At 34.0% G+C, this 20848-nt stretch overlaps 1 protein-coding gene across 6 annotated transcripts in view; it reads left to right on the top strand.

Annotated features, from left to right (window-relative positions):
• Window positions 1–20848, top strand: part of FBXO38 (F-box protein 38) — a 116909-nt gene that overhangs the window by 50439 nt on the left and 45622 nt on the right. For all 6 annotated transcript variants that reach the window (XM_031953706.1, XM_031953702.1, XM_031953703.1 and 3 more), the window contains 6 exons: window positions 3783–3920; window positions 9119–9256; window positions 11636–11729; window positions 12271–12401; window positions 17431–17601; window positions 19043–19185. In XM_031953706.1, the coding sequence (XP_031809566.1) occupies window positions 3783–3920; window positions 9119–9256; window positions 11636–11729; window positions 12271–12401; window positions 17431–17601; window positions 19043–19185 (815 nt within the window). The remainder of the gene's footprint in view (window positions 1–3782; window positions 3921–9118; window positions 9257–11635; window positions 11730–12270; window positions 12402–17430; window positions 17602–19042; window positions 19186–20848) is intronic.

The following is a 20848-nucleotide window of genomic DNA, read 5'->3' as shown; positions in this document are numbered from 1 at the left end:
GGTAACTCTATCCTGGAAATGGTCATATTCAAGAGGTTAAAGCTTATGAAATTCAGATGTTTTTAAGTGCTTTAATGTAAGAAAATCCAACTGGCTTTCTGACTAAGCCTCATGTTGATAAGAGCTTAGTAGGAGCCACAGGTCTCTGAAATCTTGACCTTTGAAGACTCAGAAATTTGCTTTTATTTAGTTTACTCTGAAGTTCTCAATCTCTTAGGATTCACACCATAGAAACTTTAACTTAAAAGATATCCTTTGTAGGGGCAGCTAGGTGGCTCAGTGGAGAGAGCACCAGCTCTGAAGTCAGGAGGACCTGAGTTCAAATGTGGCCTCAGACACAATACTTTCTAGCTGTGTGATCCTGGGCAAATCACTTACCCCCAGTTGCCTTGGGGCAGGGTGGGGGGAGGAGGGAGATAGCGTTTTTTATAAACCAGAATGCCAAGTTGTTCACTGACAGTGTGAGTTTTATTTACAAGAAAGATGGTATAAGTGGTCCCTTCAGAGGTTACTCCTCTGATGAAAGACTAAATTACTAAGTCAGAGTATTGCCTAATGAGCATGTATGTAATAATTCATTTCCTGTGGTTTACAGAGCATTTGTCTCATGATCTTGTAAGATGGTGTATAACATCTGATATTTGCATAGCACTAACTGGTTTCATAAGTCTTTTTATTTGGTTCTCATAGCAGGTCTTACATAGTACAGATAATACTGTTTCATAGGTAAGGAAACAGTTAAAAATTAAAATTACTTGGGAGTAGGATCATTCTTCTTACTTTTATGACTAATATTTTTTTCTACTATTTCACATAGAGCAAAAAGAATAAGTTCTCCTGGGATATTTTTGTCAAGCAAGGGTAGCTTTGTGAATTAATTGCCTTTCAATCAGGCAAAAATTATTTTGTCTTATATCAAATAGTCCTAGAAACACACCGACATATTTATATAGCACCTTTCAGTCATATCTGTATGTGCATCATATTAAAAAAAATTAAAAAAACAACTAAGGAGTTATTATTAGTATCATTTTTAAAGGGCAGCATTTTTAATGGCATTTCCCCTAATTTGCTAACTGTAGATCTGCCAAAGAAACATTTAGATTTGAGTCAGTTCTTGTTCTCCATACTGCCTCCTACCCTTCACCTTGTTACTGTCTTAGCAGTCATCTTTTACTTCTCCTGTCCCCAAGCACTATGGTTTGCTTTTCTTTATCTTTCATAAAGAAAGAAAAATAGGAGGGGGGAATATGGGATACAGATGAAGCCTTCTTCTGAGGATAGAGAAGAGTCTTCCTTAAATATTGCTACCTTTCAGCTGATGCAATAATTTTTCCTCCTCAGATATCACATAATTCTTTGTGTCACATTATACCCTGTCTCATATTTACTTGTATCTATATTGTTTAATATCTCTTCCCTTGTGCCACAAAAAACTGTGAGTCCTTGGTTATTTTTCATCGCATTTTCCATGTTTTCTACCTTGCTTAATGATTTTTTAAAATCACATGTTTAAAACTAAATACAAAATAAGGAAAAACCAATAGAGAAAGACAGGAAAAAGAAAACAAAATAAAACATTGTTATGTGCCTAGTAAAACATCAGAAATATTCAAAATAAATAACAATAAAGTTCCATTTCAAGAAAGCCCATATTATAATAGAAGACTTTATATTTATGACTGCCCTTTTTTGCTTTCTTGTAGATTATTCTTTTGTTCCCTGCTGTGCACATTTTACTTTATTTTTTTCCCCTTTCATCCCCCCACCTCCCACAAGTAGGCTACAGTCAAGTACAAATATGTTTATTTGTACATATGCATATACACATATAACATCCCTATATATATATATACATATGTATTTATATATAACAATATTAATATAGTTGAGATACAATACAGATTTCTCTCATGATTGAATCTTTAAGTTTGACTTTATCTGAGAACAGTGATTGCCAACCTTTTTTTTTCCCCCTAATGAATTCTGCTTCTGATCCTGGTTATAATATTTGTGCATATCTCTTTATTTCCTATCCTTCCTAACTTTTCTACTTTTAGTTCTATTCTTTAACTTCCCTTGCTTTTACTTAACTTCTCCCACCCCATGCATTTCTCCCAGATCTTTTCTCTCTTCATTTATCCTATTCTCATTAATCTAAATACTCTTCTGTACTCCACCTTATCTCTTGCTACCCTTTCCTTCCTCTTTATCCCTTTCCCATTAATCTATATACCTTGTCCCACTCCCCTTAATCAACACACCCTTCTATACCTCATCTTATCCTAATCCTATTCCCTCTTCTTTTATTTCTTTATCATTTTTGGAGGGTATATAGCCTTTATGGTATATACATGTATTGTTCCCTATTTAACCCATTCCTGATTTGAGTAGCTTTTCAGACCTATGAGTCCTTCTCTCCCCTCTAATCTGTCTGTATTGGTTCGTCCTCCACACCTCATTCCTATGCATAATTTTGATCTTTTCCTAGGCAGTTTTGATTTTTTTAAGTCAGTCAGAGCTCTGTCCCAGTCTTTTTTTTTTTTTTTTTAAACTACTCAGTTACTTATGTCAGTCTTAGACTGACATTTCCACTTATAAAACATCAACAGTTTAACATTAACATTTGTTAATTAACATTATTCACATTGTTAACATAAACAGTCCTTGTTAAGTCCCTTGAAATTAGTCTTTGATGTGGACTTTAAATGTTTTTTGTAGGGTTTTTTTGTTGAGGCAATTGGGATTAAGTGACATTTGTTAATTAACATTATTAACATTGTTAACATAAACAGTTCTTGTTAAGTCCCTTGAAATTAGTCTTTGATGTGGACTTAAAATGTTTTTTGGAGGGTTTTTTTGTTGAGGCAATTGGGATTAAGTGACTTGCCCAGGGTCACACAGCTAGGAAGTATTAAATGTCTGAGGCCAGATTTGAACTCAGGTCCTCCTGATTTCAGGGCTGGTGCTCTATCCACTGCACCACCTATAGCTGCCCCATGTTAAATTTTCTATTAAATTAAGGTTTGATTGAGACAAAATCCCAAAAATCTGTGATTTCTTTCAAGTGGTGCATTCACTGGGTATACTGGTTTCTTCTTGCTCAGAGCAGGGTTGTCAGCAGCACAGCTAAGCCTGATATTCCCAATCAGGAAAAGTTCCCTCATTTTTTGGGACTCAGATCCCAATCTACCCATGCTATCTGTCCTGTGGCTGGGGTTCTAGCCAAACACAGCTAGTCTCAGAGCATCTCCCTTGCTATTTCAGTGGAGTTAGGCTGGAGAGATCTACATTTCACACTGGTTAAACAAATCCTGGGGTATTTCTTTAGGTCTTATGGTGTTGCCCCAAGAGGACTTCTGTTTTGTCCCAAGTCTTATTTGTTTTTCACAGGTCAATATTCACTCTGAGACACAATTTCTTTTGTTTGGGTGGGGATAATTTAGAGAGTTTGGAATTTTCTGACTTACTCTGTCATCTTCCCAGAATCTTCCCTCATTGCTTAATCATTTTTTTTTTCTTAAATTGATATGCATATTAGTTTCAGAAAAAAGCAAAAACAAAAACAAGATTAGATTGAGGTCTATTTTAAAGTAAGTGTGTCCATGTGGTTGAGAATTGTTTTAAATAGACCATATTTAATATGTATCTGTAAGACGAATTACAGATGTTGAAGTATCCCAGAATGGTAAATGAGGTTCAATTAGAAAATACATTCTTGAAATTGCTTGTGTAATAAAGGATTATATTTTAATGAATTCTTGACTGTTTCTTTCCTTTAGGGGTGAATGTTCCTGAAATTCCTTGTATTCCAATGTTAAGGCACCTTTATTTGAAGTGGGTGAGACTCACCAAGCCCCAACCTTTTAAAGATTTCCTTTGCATCAGCTTACGCACTTTTGTCATGAGGAACTGTGCAGGTAATGATATGACCGATTGACAGAATCATAAGTCGCATTCATAAAAAGAATTCTAAAGTGAAATTTAGTATTTCATATATATGAAATACTAAATATGTATAAATATGAAATAAATATATATACATATATAGTATATATTATATTGAGCTTAATAAAGCATTTTTATATCCTATTAAGTATTATCTCCTTAAGATAAATAAGTTCATGGCTTCAGAGATGGAAGGAATGTTAGAGATCATCTAATACAATACCTTCTTTTGTCTTTTTTTAAGGCAGATGAAGGAAACAGGTAGAGAGATTTGGAAAAATTTGTCCAAAGTCACATATAATAAATAATGGAGTTGAGGTTTGAGCTAGGTGCTTTTATTTCATTCATTCATTTCATTCAAAAAACAAAAAATGTTTTTTGTATTGTAGCATTTCCTTTGTGTGTTTTTTTTGTTTGTTTGTTTCAAAAAAGTGTTGGGGGAAATCATGACAAGTATATTTAACTTTATTTTTCCAATTACATGCAAAAACAATTATTAAAAATTTTGAGGTCCAAATTCTCTCTGTACTTCCCTCTTTCCAAAAATAAGGCAAGCAATTTAATATGTTACAAAATAAATGTACAGAATGCAAAACTTTTTCATATAAGTCATGTTGTGAAAGAATACAAGTATATTAATAAAAGGTACCCCCAAAATAAAAGAAAAGGTAACATGCTTTTGTCTGCATTGAAATTCCATTAGTTCTTCCTCTAGATATCACTTTTCACCATAAGTCCTTTGGAATTATCTTGGATCATTTTATCTCTCAGAATAACTAAGTTATTTATATGATTATCATATAATATTGCTGTTCCTTTGTAAGTTTTGCTGGTTCTGCTTACTTCACTTTGGTAATGTAAATCTCTTTATCTGAAAAGTCATTTCTTATACCACAATAATATTCCCATTTTAATCATATACTATATCTTTTTTCAGCCACTCCCAAATTGATGGGCACTCGTCAATTTCTAAATGCCCTTGACAAAAATATACTTTTTTAGGTCCTTTTTCTTTTCATTTTAAATTCTTTTTAAGCTGTAGTTAGTAATGGCGTTCCTGAGTCAAAGGGTGTGCACAATTTTATAGCCCTTGGACATGGATCCAATTTGTTTTCCAATATGGTTAGCTCAGTTCATGACTCGAACAACAATGCATTAATGTCCTAATTTCACCATATCTTCTCCAACTTTATCATTTTTTCTGTCATATTAATCAGTCTGATAGATATAAGGTGACACCTCATAGTTGTTTTAATTTTCATTTCTCTAATAGTGATTTGGAGTATTTTTTCATATGAAAATAAGATTTTTTTTCATTTAAAAATTTTCTTTTCATTACCTTTGGCTATTATTTATCATTTGGGGAATGACTCATAAATTTGACTCAGTTGAGAAATCAGGTCTGTATTACAGAAACTTATTGTTAATATATATATTTTTTTTAGTTTTCTGCTTTCCTTTTAATTGGTTGTATTGATTTTACAATTGTATTGGTTTACAATTGTATTGGTTGTATTGATTTTATTTGTAAAGTGGAAAAATAAAATTATTTAGACAGTGGAAAAAGTAAGGTTAAATATACTTGTTATGATTCCCCCCAAAATTTCTTTCAAATTTAAAAAAAAAAGGGAAGAATTATGAAATACAAAGAACATTGTTGGAATGAAATAAGATCACCTGACTCTAATCTCAACTCCACTATTTATATCATATGTGACTTTCTTTTGTCAGATAATGAGTTGTCCCAAAAGCTGGCATCTTTGGGTTTATCAAATACTGGATTACTGTGGTCATTACTCACTGTGTGTTGTGTATTCATTCTTTTCCACAATTCTTATTTCTTAGCCAGTTCCAGATTTTTTTGGTGATTACCACTTTGTAATATAGTTTGAAATTAGGTATGGCTCAACTGTCTTCCTTCACAATTTTTCCCCTAATTCCCTTGATATTCTTGATTGTTTTTTGTTCTTCCAGATAAATTTTGCTAGTGTTTTTTTTTTGTTTGTTTTGTTTTGTTTTGTTTTGTTTTGTTTTGTTTTGTTTTTGTTTTGTTTTGGGTTTTTTTGAGATTTATAAAATAATTTTTGGTAGTTTAATTAGTATGGCACTGAATAAGTAAATTGATTTAGGTAAAATTGTCATCTTTATCATATTGGTTCAGCCTCTTTATGAGTAGTTAATATTTTTCCAATTGTTTAGAGCTGACTTATTTGTGTGAAAAGTTTTTGTAATTGTGTTCATATGGTTCTTGGGTTTTTCTTGGCAAACAGACTCCCATATATTTTGTAATGTCTACAGTTATTTTAAATGGAATTTCTCTTTCTATCTCTTTTTTTTTTTTTATTGCTGGATTTTGTTATAGAAATGCTGATGGTTTAAGTTGATTTATTTTATGTTCAGCAACTTGGCTAAAGTTATTTATTTCAGGTTTTTCCTTTGATCCTCTATGATTCTTCAAGTATTCCATCATATCATTTACAGAGTGATGGTTGTTTTTCTTCAATGCCCATTCTGATTCCATCAATTTCTTTTTCTTGTCTTATTGCTGTAACCAGCATTTCTGGTAAAGTATGGAACATATTTTGAACCTTTTAAAAGGAAATCTGTCAAACCATGTCTCATGTGTCTCCCTAAATTCCATTCCAGTTTGCTGCACTCTCATCTGAACTTTTATCATTTCATCCTGAAATAACTTCCTACTTAGGCTCCATATTCTGTTTTTCTTTATCTAGTCCATTTTCCAGTATACATTTTCCCAACTAGTTTGTCTTAAGCAGTATTTTTATCATGTCACTTCTCTGACATGAAATCTTAAGTGACTCTTTTAGCTCTGGCATTAGAGTGAAACACTTTTGCCTACTTTCCTGGGTCCTATTCTTACATAGTTATTTTCTCCTAATTAACATTCACTTTTTTCCCCTAGTTTCTTTATTGAATTCTATTTTTTACAATTCCAAATTTTCTCCCTCTGTCTGTTGAGAAGGCAAAAATTACAAAATCCATTATAAAAAGCAAGTGATGTTAGACTAGTTTCCTCATTATCCATGTTCTAGACACCCTCTGTGTCTTTTGTTTTTCTTCCATTCATTTGTATCTGATCTTGTGACCCTGAGAATCATAACATGCCAGTGTTGTCCATGGAGATTTTTGAACAAAAATATTTGAATAGTTTGCTATTTTTCTCCAGTGTATTAAGTCAAACAAAGATTAAGGGAGTTGCCTAGGTCATTTGATAGTGTCTAAGGCTGGCTTTGAACTTAGATCTCCCTGACTTCCAGGACTCTATCCCCTGAACTATCTAGCTGCCTCCATCTACCGTCTGCTTTAGTCTAACCTCTTCATTATCCCCTGCATGGCCCTATTGGTTCTGACCTTATCTGCCTAGGATTATGTTGTTCTGTTTTTACTTTGCCACTAACTCACAATGTAGCCTTTGGACACTTAATCATACTTGGCCTTAATTTTCTTAACTGTGTAATACACATGTTAGAATAGATATTTTCCCATTTATCTTGAACAGTCATATTTTCTCTTCCATGAAGTTTTCTATTACTCTGCCTTTTCTTTTGTAATGCTGGAGAAACTGAGGCAAGACAAAGATTAGTTTTTTAATATTTTAATTGTAGAGAGTTTGGACTAGTCAGTCGAATGGGACTCATGTCCAAAAAATATCCCACCCTCAGCAACTGAGCCAGAGGCTTTTTATGTTTTTTTAGCTATGCAGGATAGATGGCAGATAAGGGGCTGGAGAGGGCAGGGATACTGGGTGGGGGACAAGCCATGATTTCAGGAAAGGATCATAACTTAGTCCTGACAGGATGGGGTCAATATAAGAAGGTCAGAGGGTAAGAAGGGCAGTATTATAGGGGGAATTATCTCAGTAGACATTTGAAATAAGGCATCTAGAGTTTTATGACTCAGGCGTTTCAGGGCCTCTTTTCTACTTTAATTTCCCCAATCCTAAGGAACAAAGGAATGGGACTGTAATAATTTAATTTAGGGGAAACTGAGGCATAACATTTTCCCATAATAATTCAGGGGAAACTGAAGCATAACATTTTGAACTCTAATAGTACTTTAGAGTCAGACAGTCATGGCATATTATAGTTGGAAAGGGTCATATAGGTCATGGAATTAAAAATTATTGGCATTTTATATTTTGACAGTGGGTTATTTATATCATGTTGTTTGTTGATTGTTGATAATTGTTTTAGAGTATTTAGTATTTAGAGTATTAACCTATATTCTTATCCTGCTAGCATCTAATTGTTCAAAAACACTTTAGTTGTCCACTTTCTTGGTATGTAAAATGGTGTATAGAATCACAATTGCAATTGTGCTGAAGGGATATTGAGGGAATACCGTAGATAGTTTTCAAATTTCACTCAAAGTTGTTTTTGCCTACTTAAAATAAGGTCATTAACAAGCAGACTAATTAGAAGCCTGAGATTTTAGAGCAGAAAGGGATAGTAGAGATCATTTAATTCTGATTTTATCGTAGTGGGGAGGAAATTGGAGCCTCAAGAGAAATACCTGGTTCGCCTCAAGAGAAGTACCTGGTTCAAGGTCATTTATGAGTAAATCAGAGCCAGGATTAATATCCGAAGACTTCTGACTCCTAGTCTAGTGTCTTTCATTTATTTACTGCAAGGAAAAATTCGGGAGACCCAGCTACTTTGGTGTCATTTTGAGAAAATTATTTTATAAGAAGCCTAGACTTAGGGCAGCAAATTGAGGCTGGAAATGTGACCAGTCAGATCACTTTATCTTTTGGGTAAGTAGTTCCTGGATGTGCAAAAATGAGAAGTTTGTAGGCATAAATTTGAAAATCCTAAAAAGGCAATTTTTAGTGTTCATCTTAAAATTGTATAAAAGCAGGTCAATGGCTGTATTTAACCTTGAAAAACCTGAGTTCAAATCTGTTCTCAGATATTTACTTAGCTATATGAGCCTGGGAATGTGACTTAACCTCTGTCTGCCTCAGTTTCTTCCTCAACTGAATAGATAATAATAATACCTAGTTCCCAGAGTAGTTGTGAGGATAAAATAAGAAAATATTTGTAAAATACTTTGGAAATCTTAAAGTATCATATAAATGGTAGCTGTTACCACCATCATGATATAATTATGTTGTATTTTTTGTTTTTCGCTTTTTTTTTTTTTCCTTTAGGGCCTACAAATTCTTTGAAGTATGTCCCGTTGGTAACAGGATTAGCTTCTGCCCGAAACCTAGAACAATTAGAATTGGTTCGAGTTCCTTTTCTTGGAGGTCTCATCCAACATGTAGTTGAAGACAGTTGGCGATCAGGTATAGTCTTTCATTTTCCCTTAACTATTGTATAGTCCAAAGACTAGTCCAAAGACAAAAAAAAATTAATTCCTCTTGCAGCTTTATTATTTTAAAAGGTCATTCATTTTGAAAACTATAAAAATCAGTTGTTATATAATGACACAAGAAAGGTGTGATTACTATTTAGTTGAGAAGCAGTATAGGTCAGTAACTAGAAAACTAGCTTTCAAGTCAGGAAGACTTGTGTTTAAGACTCATCACTTACTCCTGGTGACTGTATGGTTCTTGAGGAAGGCACTTAATCGGTCAGTGTTCTAGACAAACTTCTAATACTGTAGAAAAATTTGCAGAAAAATTGCTGGTCTGCATTAGGAAAAACAGTTTTCTTACCAGAGTCTTTCATCACAGAAGATATCATAAGTTCTGAACCACCTTCAATCCCTAACTCCTTACCTCCCAAATGTGCTTGGTTATAGGAAGTAAGACAAAGGAAATAGGCTTCCTAGTCACAGGATAGGATATTTAGGTATTATTAGCTATTCAAATCCAATACCGTAAAATTGATAATAAAAGTTCAAATTTGATGTTTTGTTGTTTTAAGTTTTCCAAACTTTCCTCTGTTCTGAGGATGGTGTAAGTGCTGTTTTTCCCATTTTGAAAATGAAGCTAAGATTAAGTGACTTGACCATGGTCCCATAGCTAATAAATATGAGTTGTGATTCAAGCTTAAGTCTACTGACTCCAAGCCTACTATTCTTTCTGCAGTGTTGTAACTTAAATAGATTGATAACTAAATAGTAAGCTCAGAGAGCTGAGATTCCACATGAGGACCTCATAAGAAAGACAGATAACTAACTTTGATTAATACCTTTAAATAATTAAAGGTCTGTTTAAATCCTCCAAAAGGGATTGAACATTCTGAAATGCTATAGCAGTTGTGTAAACACTAGATGGCTATCAAGGGAAAAGAGCTTCATGAATGGGCCTAGGTATTGATATTGTGACTATGATTTAAATTTTTGCTTAGCTAAATACAAAAGTATTCATCAGAATATTGTCCTATAAGATGTTGTGCTAAAAACTTTGGAGCTAAAAAAAAAAAATCTTTTTTTTGGCCACAGCAATCCATGGAGATCGGTTATTTAAAAGTATAGAGAAAGTTGTCATCTATGTCAGTAATATTGAAGTTAAAGTATGCCAATAAAGGGAAGCTTCTAGATTTGTAAAACTTCCTTGAAGGCTAGAACTTGTTTATTTTTTTCTTGCTCTGAACAGGAGGCTTAAAAATGCTCTTTTGAATGAATGAGATCCATATCAGGTAGGGGGATAGAGAGTTGATAATTATTATTGATCTTGTTGCAACAGGGGTCAGGCTTTGACTCAGAAATGACCATCTCAACTCCTCACTTTTTTCCCCTCCCATATCCAATCTGTTACCAAGTCCTGTTGATCTTACCTTCATAATATCTCTTCTGTCCTGGCATGGCAGTAGCAGGACCTGGTACAGAGACCCTCATCACCTCATACCTGGACTATTGTGTAACTTTTTAGTAGTCTTGCCTCAAATCTCTTATTCCAGTTTATCTTCCATTCCCCTGTCAGATTGAGCTTCCTAAAGCAAAGTTCTGACCTTTGCCCCCATTCAATAAATTCCAGTGATTTTCTATTATCTCCAGAATCATGTGATAAATTCTTTTGTTTATCATTAAAAACTCTTCATAAAATAGTTCCAGCTTATCTTCCCAGTCTTTTTATACCTTTCTCCCCTCTGTATTCTCTGAAAGCCAATTTAAGTAATTCTTTTCTGTTCCTTACATATAACACTCCATCTTCTGACTCCAAGTAGTTGCACTGGTCACCTTTAATACTCCTTATCTCTTGCCTCCTGGTTTCTCTGATTTACTAATTCCACTAATTTCACTTAACCCACCTTTTACAAGAAGGCTTTTCCTGAACTCTAACCTTAGTCCCATTACCCTCAGACTATCTCTAATTTATCCTTAATTCATCTTATTTGTAAATAATTTTGCCCTTTCCTTCCTCTCCCCCTCAGTCTTTAGCGTAGTTCCTGGCACATAATTAGTGCTTGCTGATTTAGGATTTACACATTACCCAGAAGTCTGCAGATTCCTGAAATTCCTATTTAAATTTCTAAATCGACAAATTTACTAGCATTCTTTAAGAACCATTGCATAGTGTCCATTTTTGACATTTTTTTAGAAAGTATTCTTTATTGTAACCAGCTTAAACAGGAATACTGGTTTGATTTTCACTGACTATAAACATTTTCTGTATATACCATTATTTTGCCTCAAATGAAAAGTTTGAAGAAATAGCTAATTGGGTCAAAAGAAAAGCATATTTTTAATTCTCTCTTTTCTCCCCTGCCTTGTCCAGGTGGTTTTAGAAATTTGCACACTATTGTTTTGGGAGCTTGTAAGAATGCTCTTGAAGTAGATCTTGGCTACCTCATCATCACTGCTGCTCGAAGGTATGTCTTCTTTTCTCCTCTCATGTTTCCCTTGTAGAAATTATTTACCTTTTTTTTCTTTTGGACTGCTAATAGAAGAGTTTTTCAAGTAGGACATAACCACAGGATCTGAAAAGTACTGTTTAAATTACTAATGAAAAAAAGATATTAGTTCACAGGTGACTTAGCTGCTTTATAAGAGTTATGAAGAGTGACTAGCTGAGACTGTTCTTACTAAAGTAGCACCTTCCTATGTTAGAAGGGGAAAGCCAAATATAACTATTTTTTTCATGGTTTCTCGTCTCATGGACAACTTCTCATAGGAGACCCAGACCAACCAAAATTGTGATGACATTCTTATCATGAATTGTGAGATATCTAGTAATCATTCTGAGGATTTATCTTTTGTATTTATGGTATTTAGTTCAATATTTTGTTTGGCTTCTATGATATAATCCTTAGAATGAATTATTTTCATAATAAAGTACAAAAGCAGTCTATAATTTGAGTAAACCCTTTCTTGACTTTCTTTGATGTTGTCTTTGTATCCTTTTATTTTTAGGTTACATGAAGTTAGAATCCAGCCTTCTCTAACCAAAGATGGTGTTTTTTCTGCACTCAAGATGGCAGAATTGGAGTTCCCACAATTCGAAACCCTCCACCTGGGATATGTAGATGAGTTTTTACTGCAGTGTAAGACTATTCTACTTTTCTTTAATCCCTAAGACTGCTTCTCTTGAACCTTACCAGTTGAAACCCAAAGTTTTGATATACCGTATTGTCCCATATATAAGGTGATCTCAAACCTAATAGAATTTTACTTTCAAAGAAGTTTCTTATCTGTAAAATGAAGGAGCTGGACAGAATGATCTTTAAGGTCTCTTCTAGCTCTAAGTCTTATTTTAGGAAAACATTGTAAAATTAGAGCATTTGGTGAGTTTCTGTATTAGCTGTGGAACCATCTTATGAAACATCAAAATGTTAATCAGTATAGCATCAACAACAAACAACAAATAAGCAGAAGAGAGTTGTTTGCAAATGTTGCTTGCACAGTTTTCTTATTTTCTCCCATTGCATAAACCCTTTTGCCGTGAAGCTTCCTTTCCCCACAGTTTGTCTTTCATTTGCGTTTATTATGCTGCATTTCTTGAAGTCTTTAATAGTATTCTCAAATAAGCATCCATTCCATGCCTGCAGAAGCCATTCACACAGTAAGCCCACTGAGGGTTTCTTGACTTTTCCAGATGGTGTTAGAGTATGATCTTCAGTGAGCAACCAGTCCATACGCTCTTTCTGCAGGTTGTCTTTGAAAGGCTTGTTCACAGCAACAACCTAGAACCTGCAATTGGGAAGTCATCCCTTCAGGTATACTCATCAAAGTCATTATACATTGCACGAACTTATTTTCTTACCACATTGGTTAAATGCTCAGGAAAAACATTTTCTTTTATTTTGCAAGAACTCTGTACCTTCTCACCCATATTTTTAACCAATCTAAAAAAAAAAAAAAAAAAAAAAAAAGACCAAGAGTTAATTCATTGTTTTTCTTGAAATTCAAACCTAGCATTCTTTTTGGTTACTATCCTGTCACTTTAAAGTGAGGCAATTCAATTCATATTTTAAAAAGGTCTGAAAAGGGTCCTGAGAAAATTGATCATTATTGGGAAAGGGATTAGTGATTGTTTTCAGTGTAGCAGTCTATATAGATTCCCCCCCCCCCCAAAAAAAAAAAAGTTAGTGATGTTAACCTTGAGAATTTAAGCTCCTTGAACATTGTTTTTGTTCTTGTAATCCCTGTTTTGTGCACTTAATAAATTTGTTGAATTGAGAAGGAAAGCCTGGGAGAAAGTAGGGGTCAGAAATTATAGTCCAGGGAGCTGAACTAGAGTAGTAACTGCAAAGGACAGATTTAGTTTTGAAGTAAGGGGAAACTTTGTAATGATTTAAACTGGCAAAAAAATTGAGATGGCCCACTTTGCGAGGCAAAGTCAGTGGGTCTTTTCTAAGAAGTCTCTAAGTGGTGGTTTTGTGTGTATCTGTCAGAGATGTTGTAGAATTTTTTTGTTTTTGATAATAGGTTGGATAAAGGTGGATTTTGAAGTACCTTCCAATTCCCAAATTCTATAATTCCACTGCCTACTATGTGCAGAGTACCACTTGGATACCAGACACAACAAATTTGAATTCAGATACCTTCCTTGACCTCATGATGTTTTCAGTATAATTAAGGGAGTAGGTTGCCAAAACAACTTACATATCTCATATTGCATGAGTATAGAAAAGAGGTACAAGCAAAATTCTGTCTAAGTTCTAAGGTGTAAAAAGTTCATAATTGATTAAAAGAGATAAGGCATAGTTTTAAAGAATGGTGAGAATTCAGTAGATAGAATGGAGGACAGCCTAGGCATAGGGAAAAGCATAGAATGTGCAGTAATGATGGCCATTTGTGTATTATGGTTACAGTTTAAAATTGGTGGGTGCAATAAGACAGGAAAGATACAGTAATACTAACTTATCTAGGACTTTGAATGCCAAACTAAGGAAGTTGAATTTTACTTGGTAGGAAGTTAGGAGAGATTTTAGGTTTCTGAGCAGATTAAGTAATAGGATAAGACTTATGCTAGTGGTACAAAAGAAGGAGTTTAGTTCCCTAGATTTAAAGTGAACATTGTTGTGTATCCTTACTTTCTGATAGATTTTTACAAATTATTTATTATCTTTTTTTGTATTTCTTGTTATAAAGTGATGTTAGCAAAAAGTATAACATCTGGTCAGCATTCAGAATTTCATTATGTCTTTTTTATAAAATGAGAATGCAACATTAGATGGAAAAACAGATCTCTTGATAAATATTCTGGAAGATATTACTCAAAGCTAGTCTTCCAAAGATCAAATCCCCTTTAATCCTTCATCCTTTTACACCATCCTGGACTGGTTCTGAATTGGGATTTGGACTGTGCATCTGTTAACAGTCTCTTTCAGAGCTTTGTGTCTTTTTTATAACTCCAAAACAATTTTAAAAGTGACTTAGATATTTGACACTTGGATCTTAAAATTGGCATTGTGATTTCTTTGATATTTTGGCTTTGTTATAATTTCATTCTTTTCTGCATAATCCCTGCAGATAGATTGGTCCAGTTTTGGAAACTGGACTTCCAAACTTTAAACTCTCATCTCTCAGTTCTCCACATTTCTTTCCTTCTCTAACCCTAAAGTCATCCTAAATATCTCCCTCCTGAGATAGGTTCTAGAAAAGCTTTTGAGTCCATATGACCAGAAAAGGGCATCTTATCTCACTCCTCCAGAATAACATAATATTGTGGACTTTAAGCTCTGTCACTTACTTTACTCAAATACAACCCTCACGGGCAAGTCACTTAATATCCTGGGACCTTGGTTTAATTCTCTACAAAAGGGGAAACCTGTACAAGATGATCTGTAAGGTCCTTCTAGCCCCCCAAAAAATAAAAATATCTGTGGGGATCTAATGTTTACACAATGCCTTTTTAATTAATAACCTTATGAAAATTATTAATAATTTTTTTAGATGAGGAGATTAAAGCCCAGAGAGATGAACTGAAAATATTTCACCCAAGTTTACATAACCAATTTAAATCAAAACTGGAATTTGAATCCTTGTCTTTTGATGCCAAGTCCAATGTTCTTTCTGTTAGATCATTTTGCTGTTCCCCCACCCCTTAAAAATTCTCCCATCTAGTCTCCCTTCTAAATATCCTACTTTAATTCCCATTCCTTCAGTCCCACTTTCAGGAAGAAAAGATTAATTAAAAAGCCCTGGGAAAGAGGGTAAAAATTATATTCTTCCCTTCCATCCTCACCCCTACCTATTAAGGGGGGAAATGTTACAGAGTAGTCTATGCAGACTGATTATAGTGTATTGCATATTGTCAGTGGTTCAAATAAGTTAATGCTTAAAAAATGTCATCTCTCTCACCTCCATACCTTTGACAAAGTCTGTCTCTTATTCCAAGATTGTATTTTCTCATCTGTATCCTTTAGAATCTTTTGATTCCATTCAGGTATCACTTCCTACAGGAAGATTTTCCTAATTGCCCACGTTATCAGTGTTTCATCCCTCATAAAATTATTTTCTATTTACTTACCTGTATACCTGTTATGTCTTTTGGTAGAATGTATGCTCCTTAAGGTCAGGGACTAGTTTTGTTTTTTGTTTTCATATTATGCATATAATTGGTGCACAATAAGTTTTTTTATTTGAATTAAAAAGGAAAGACCTAAAGAAGAAGACTAGGAATTATCCTTCTCTGAAGTGAAAGATTTTTGGAATTTTAGAGGGTCCATGAATTGAATCAAGGAAAAGATCATAATTTCTAGACAAATCACCTTATATTATAGATAAGGGAACTGAGGTTTTGGAAGTAGAGTGACTTGTACAAGATCACGTAGAGAGGAAGTAGCAGAGTTAAGTTCTAACACCCAGAGTTCTTCTGTGTGATGTGGCTTCTCACATTATTAGCGTTGGAAAGGAGCATAGTATTCGTTTTACCAAGTTCTCTCATTTAGCATGTGAAGAAGCTGAATCCCAGAAAGAAAACACTGCTGGCCCAAGGTTCTATTGGAATTTAGTAGGATAATCAAATCTTGATCTTCTAACTTCACATTTATTATTCTATCTGTTCTGTCGCACTTGCCTATTAGAATAGAATCATATGCTACATACTTAAAGAAAACAAAGAAAACCTTGAACATTGTAGCTCAAGGAGTCACTTGGGTACTGGATGATTGAAATTAATTATGGAGAGAAGAAAATCAAGTTGTGTTGAGAATGAGGACAGACTTGTAGGTAATGAGACAAGTGAAGATTGAAGGAGCTGTAATTCTCTACTAGTGAACAGATGGTAAACACTCTCAGAAGCCTGTAGTGACCCTGGCTTTCACAGATATTTTACTTTCACTCCACTGGATCCTGGTGGAAGAAAGCTATCTAAAGCAAGTGAGGCAACAATCTTTTGTTTGGGGGCTGTCCTGGGCACTTCTTTTATTACAGATGGAACAATTGCAGCTGCATTTTCATCCCTAATGGGGACTTTAGAAGTGTTCTTAGTCTCCTGTTTTATAATACGAATGTTAGATTCCTATGATCATAGTTCTTGAATGTGAGTATAGTTGTATTTTTAGAATGTTATCTTTTATTTTTTTAAGCCAGAACTGAAAACCTCACCTTATATTTTGGCCAATACGGTATATATATATATTCTTATCTATTCTTTGGGGCCTCTCAGATGAGATGTCACATTCATTTTCTGTCTTCAATTTTATTGCTTTTATGATTGGAAATTAAAATTTTCTTACTTATATTTCTCAAAATTAGGAATTTTTGTCCCATTTCTCATTATAGTGTGAAGATGTGCCTCATATGTTAGGATTAGCTTAGCTAAATGTGGAAAGGCTTGTCACTGGGCATTAACTACTAAATGATAAAATTATTTGTTCATAGCAACTCATAGTGGGGATGTTGGAGGACTTTTTATAATATATATAAAATATTGGTATAGAGTTTAGCTACAAAGTTGAAATTAGGGATCCTTGAAATATTGAAGTATTATTAAAATTAGGTTTTTATGTTATAAAAGAAACTTCCTTGTAGGATAGGCTCTAGGTAGGAAATAGAGTTTTGTTTTGTTTTGTTTTGTTTTTGTCTCCTAGAGTTTGACTTTCTGACATTAGTTTCTCATTCCAGGCAAAATGACCAATGCTGATTTGGTGAAGTATGGCTTGGCTGATGTTGTAGAAAATCCTGGCATCATCACAGATATTGGGATGAAGGCTGTCAATGAGGTTTTTTCCTGTATCAAATATCTACTCATTTATAATTGTCCTCATCTGCATAACCCAAATAATTGGATCACAGGTACTATAAACTTAAAGATGTAACTGTTACTGTGTAGACAAAATAAAATGACATCATCTTTAATCGAGAGCTTCTAGAAGCTATTCCCTACTAGTTCAACAACATGGTCCATATTCATCTTGCTTTGTCCAGGAGCTACAGGCTCCTTAATATCCCCCTGTTAGAGACTAAAGGCACTTTTCATTTCTGTCATGCTTTCTTCACATTAGTCCTCTGAATTAGTTGCAAATATAATTCCTCATATCCATCAAATCAACTCAATAAAATATTTATTTTCCTTACAGTAATCTCATGAGGTAAGTAACAATAGCTGACATTTATGCAGTTCTTTAAAGCCAATAGATCTTATAACCTGTGACATATGTGGCTAAGTATCAGTTCAACTACTGCAACCTGGTTACTTAGAGCAAATTACTTCATAGGATTTAGAACAGGAAGAGATTTGCGAGATGAATTTTTCTAATTCTGTTTTACAGATGAAGAAACTGAATGCCAATGAGATTAAATGATGTGTGCCCAAAGATTTATATTTTCTGATTTAAAATGCAGTGCTTTTTCTACCATAGCATAATCCTAGTCTATTTTAGGTTAATTCATATACCACAGTTATGCTTATTTTAAGTCAATACAGTTTTGGGTGACTTTTTCCACGTCTTCACAACAGATCTCTAACCAATAAGTATGTTCCTTCTCTGTGGGGGTCAGAGTCTTTGGTTTTGGGGCACTGTGTTTAAAATTTACAAAGACTTGTCATCCAGACATTTATGTACCAGAAATTAGATTCTAACAGACACATATCCCTAGAGAATTATAAAGAGACTTTTGGGATACCTTGACATTTGGTTGCTCTAGTAATGGAGCATGGTTAAATTGATATTGCTATAGAAAGATATTAAAAGGACTAGCTTTTGCCAATCTTTTTTTTTTTTTAAATGATGGTAGTTTAAAGAAATATCTTATCATAGATAAGAGCTGCAGAAGCAGTTTGTAGTATAATAATGTTGCATTTAGAGTGAAAGACCTTAGGTCTCATCTCTTTTTTATAGATGGAATAGGGGGTGAGGGCAGGGCAAAGGAAAGGGAAATAATAGGAATGTGGGATCCTATTTTAGTATAAAGAGCACCAGATTTAGAGTCAAAAGACATAAATATGAATCCTACCTCTGCTATTACAGTTGTATCCTGCCAATTACAATTATATAATTTGCAGATTAGAACCATCTGACTTTAGACAAATTAATATCTCTTGCCCACAGTTTCTTTCTACTCAGAGGTTGGAATGGATGATCTTTGTGGTTCTTAAACTTCTAAAATTTGTCTGATTTATGACCTTTTCTTACTATGCTATGCTATTATGATAATAGAACCTTTTAGCAGTCTGAACAGGAAGCAAGACTAAGGAAGTTTAAAACTTGAAATTATTCATTTTTTCCTTCTGTAGACCATTCAAGATGGACACGGCTGGTTGACCTCACCTTGGTGAGATGTCATGCAGTTAAGCTTGAATCTTTCAGTCAATTCATTGAGTTGTTGCCAAGCCTGGAGTTCATCAGTCTGGACCAGATGTTTCGAGAACCACCTAAGGTAGATCAGACTGGGATTAATTTTTTGGCTTGTTTTGAAGCTCAGGAATGAAACAAAACAATGTAATATAAAAAAAGTAGGTTCTTTTTTTTTTTTTTTTTGGTGAAAGTTATAATCAAAGAATAGTTTTCCTTGAATGGAAAACTGAAAGTCACACGGATCGTAATTTAGGCAACATAATGTTAATGGAAAAAACTATAAACTGAAAATCAATAAACTTAGATTTTATTGTTGATTCTCCAAGTAGCATGCTGTATGACTAAGTCAGTTTCCCCTTTTTGTTTTCAGTTTCCTCATCTGTATATGGGGATTAGGTTAAATTATGTCTCAGTTCTAAGCAGGTGTATTATATATGCAGCTTGTAGGAATTATCAAAGAGAAGAAGAGAAAAAAAAAGAGCACTTGGAGAAGTTAGAAACAGGCTTAGACTCTCTGGACTTTACTGTTCATTTTGATGGCAGAAAACTTAAAGGTCCATTTCCATTCAAGTTAAGGTGAAAGTCTTAATCTGCCTGTCTGCCATGCTTACTGATCCATCCTGAAAACCCTGTTCTTAGAGACAAAAGAGTTGAGGGCTAAAATGCCCAGTTGTGCTGAAACTTGCCAACTTATGGGGAAGTTTATCTGATTAGCCCTTTCTTTTCTATAAGCAAAGAATTTAGCAAATGGTTTCCAGTATTCTGCCAGCTCCAAAATTCTACAACTTAGGAAATTCAACTTTTAAAGGTTTTTGTTTGTTTGTTTGTTTTTTACTGAAAAAACTGAACCTGCAGTTTAAATATGCAGATACCAGCTGATGATGCTTTGGTCATGTGGTCTGAACTATTCCTATTCCTATGAGCATTCTGACCATATCAAGCTATAATATAATATAATGTAGTTTAAAGATCATATATTTGGAGGTAGATATTAGCACCCTGGAATAAGTAGGGCCTTTGTTGTTGTGGGAATTAATTTGTCATTGCCACAATAATCATAACAATAATGATAGTCTATTTGTGTAACGCTTTTAGTATTCACAGAGTACTTCTTCCATGACATAGTTTATACAAATATTCTTTCCATGTTACATATGAAAAAAACAAGGTTCAGAAACTGCCTTGCTCATATAGTTCTGAGCCTTCTTCCCTTTGTGCCATTGGGAAAATCACTAATATTTCCCAGGCCTGAGTTTTCTTCCCTATAAAATGAGCAGGTTGGACTAGAGGTAGCTTTCTTTATCTAGGTTAATATTGCAGGAAGTCTATGAATTTGGGCTGGGAGTAGTAGGGATAGAATATAAATTATTTTAGCTAACTTCCAATTGAAATTTAATATTTCCTTTAAATATGTTATTTTTTTAATTGTTCTGAGACGGGGGGTATAGCCTCATTAGACAGGAGCCTGTGACAGAAAAAAGGTTAAGAATCCCTGGCCTAAATGATCTCAAAGGTCCTTTCAGCTTTGGAATTATATGATTCTATGTAACTTGAATGATACTGCTTTGGAGTATGACTTGCTGGATAAAGGGCAAATATTTGAATTTATAGTGTGAAGATGTGCCTCATATGTTAGGATTAGCGTAGCTAAATGTGGAAAGGCTTGTCACTGGGCATTAACTACTAAATGATAAATTTATTTGTTCATAGCAACTCAGAGGGATGTTGGAGGAATAAAACCAGAA

This window comes from Sarcophilus harrisii, chromosome 2, assembly GCF_902635505.1.
Source record: "Sarcophilus harrisii chromosome 2, mSarHar1.11, whole genome shotgun sequence".
NCBI lineage: Eukaryota > Metazoa > Chordata > Mammalia > Dasyuromorphia > Dasyuridae > Sarcophilus > Sarcophilus harrisii.
This window is presented reverse-complemented; position numbering and strand designations above follow the sequence as displayed.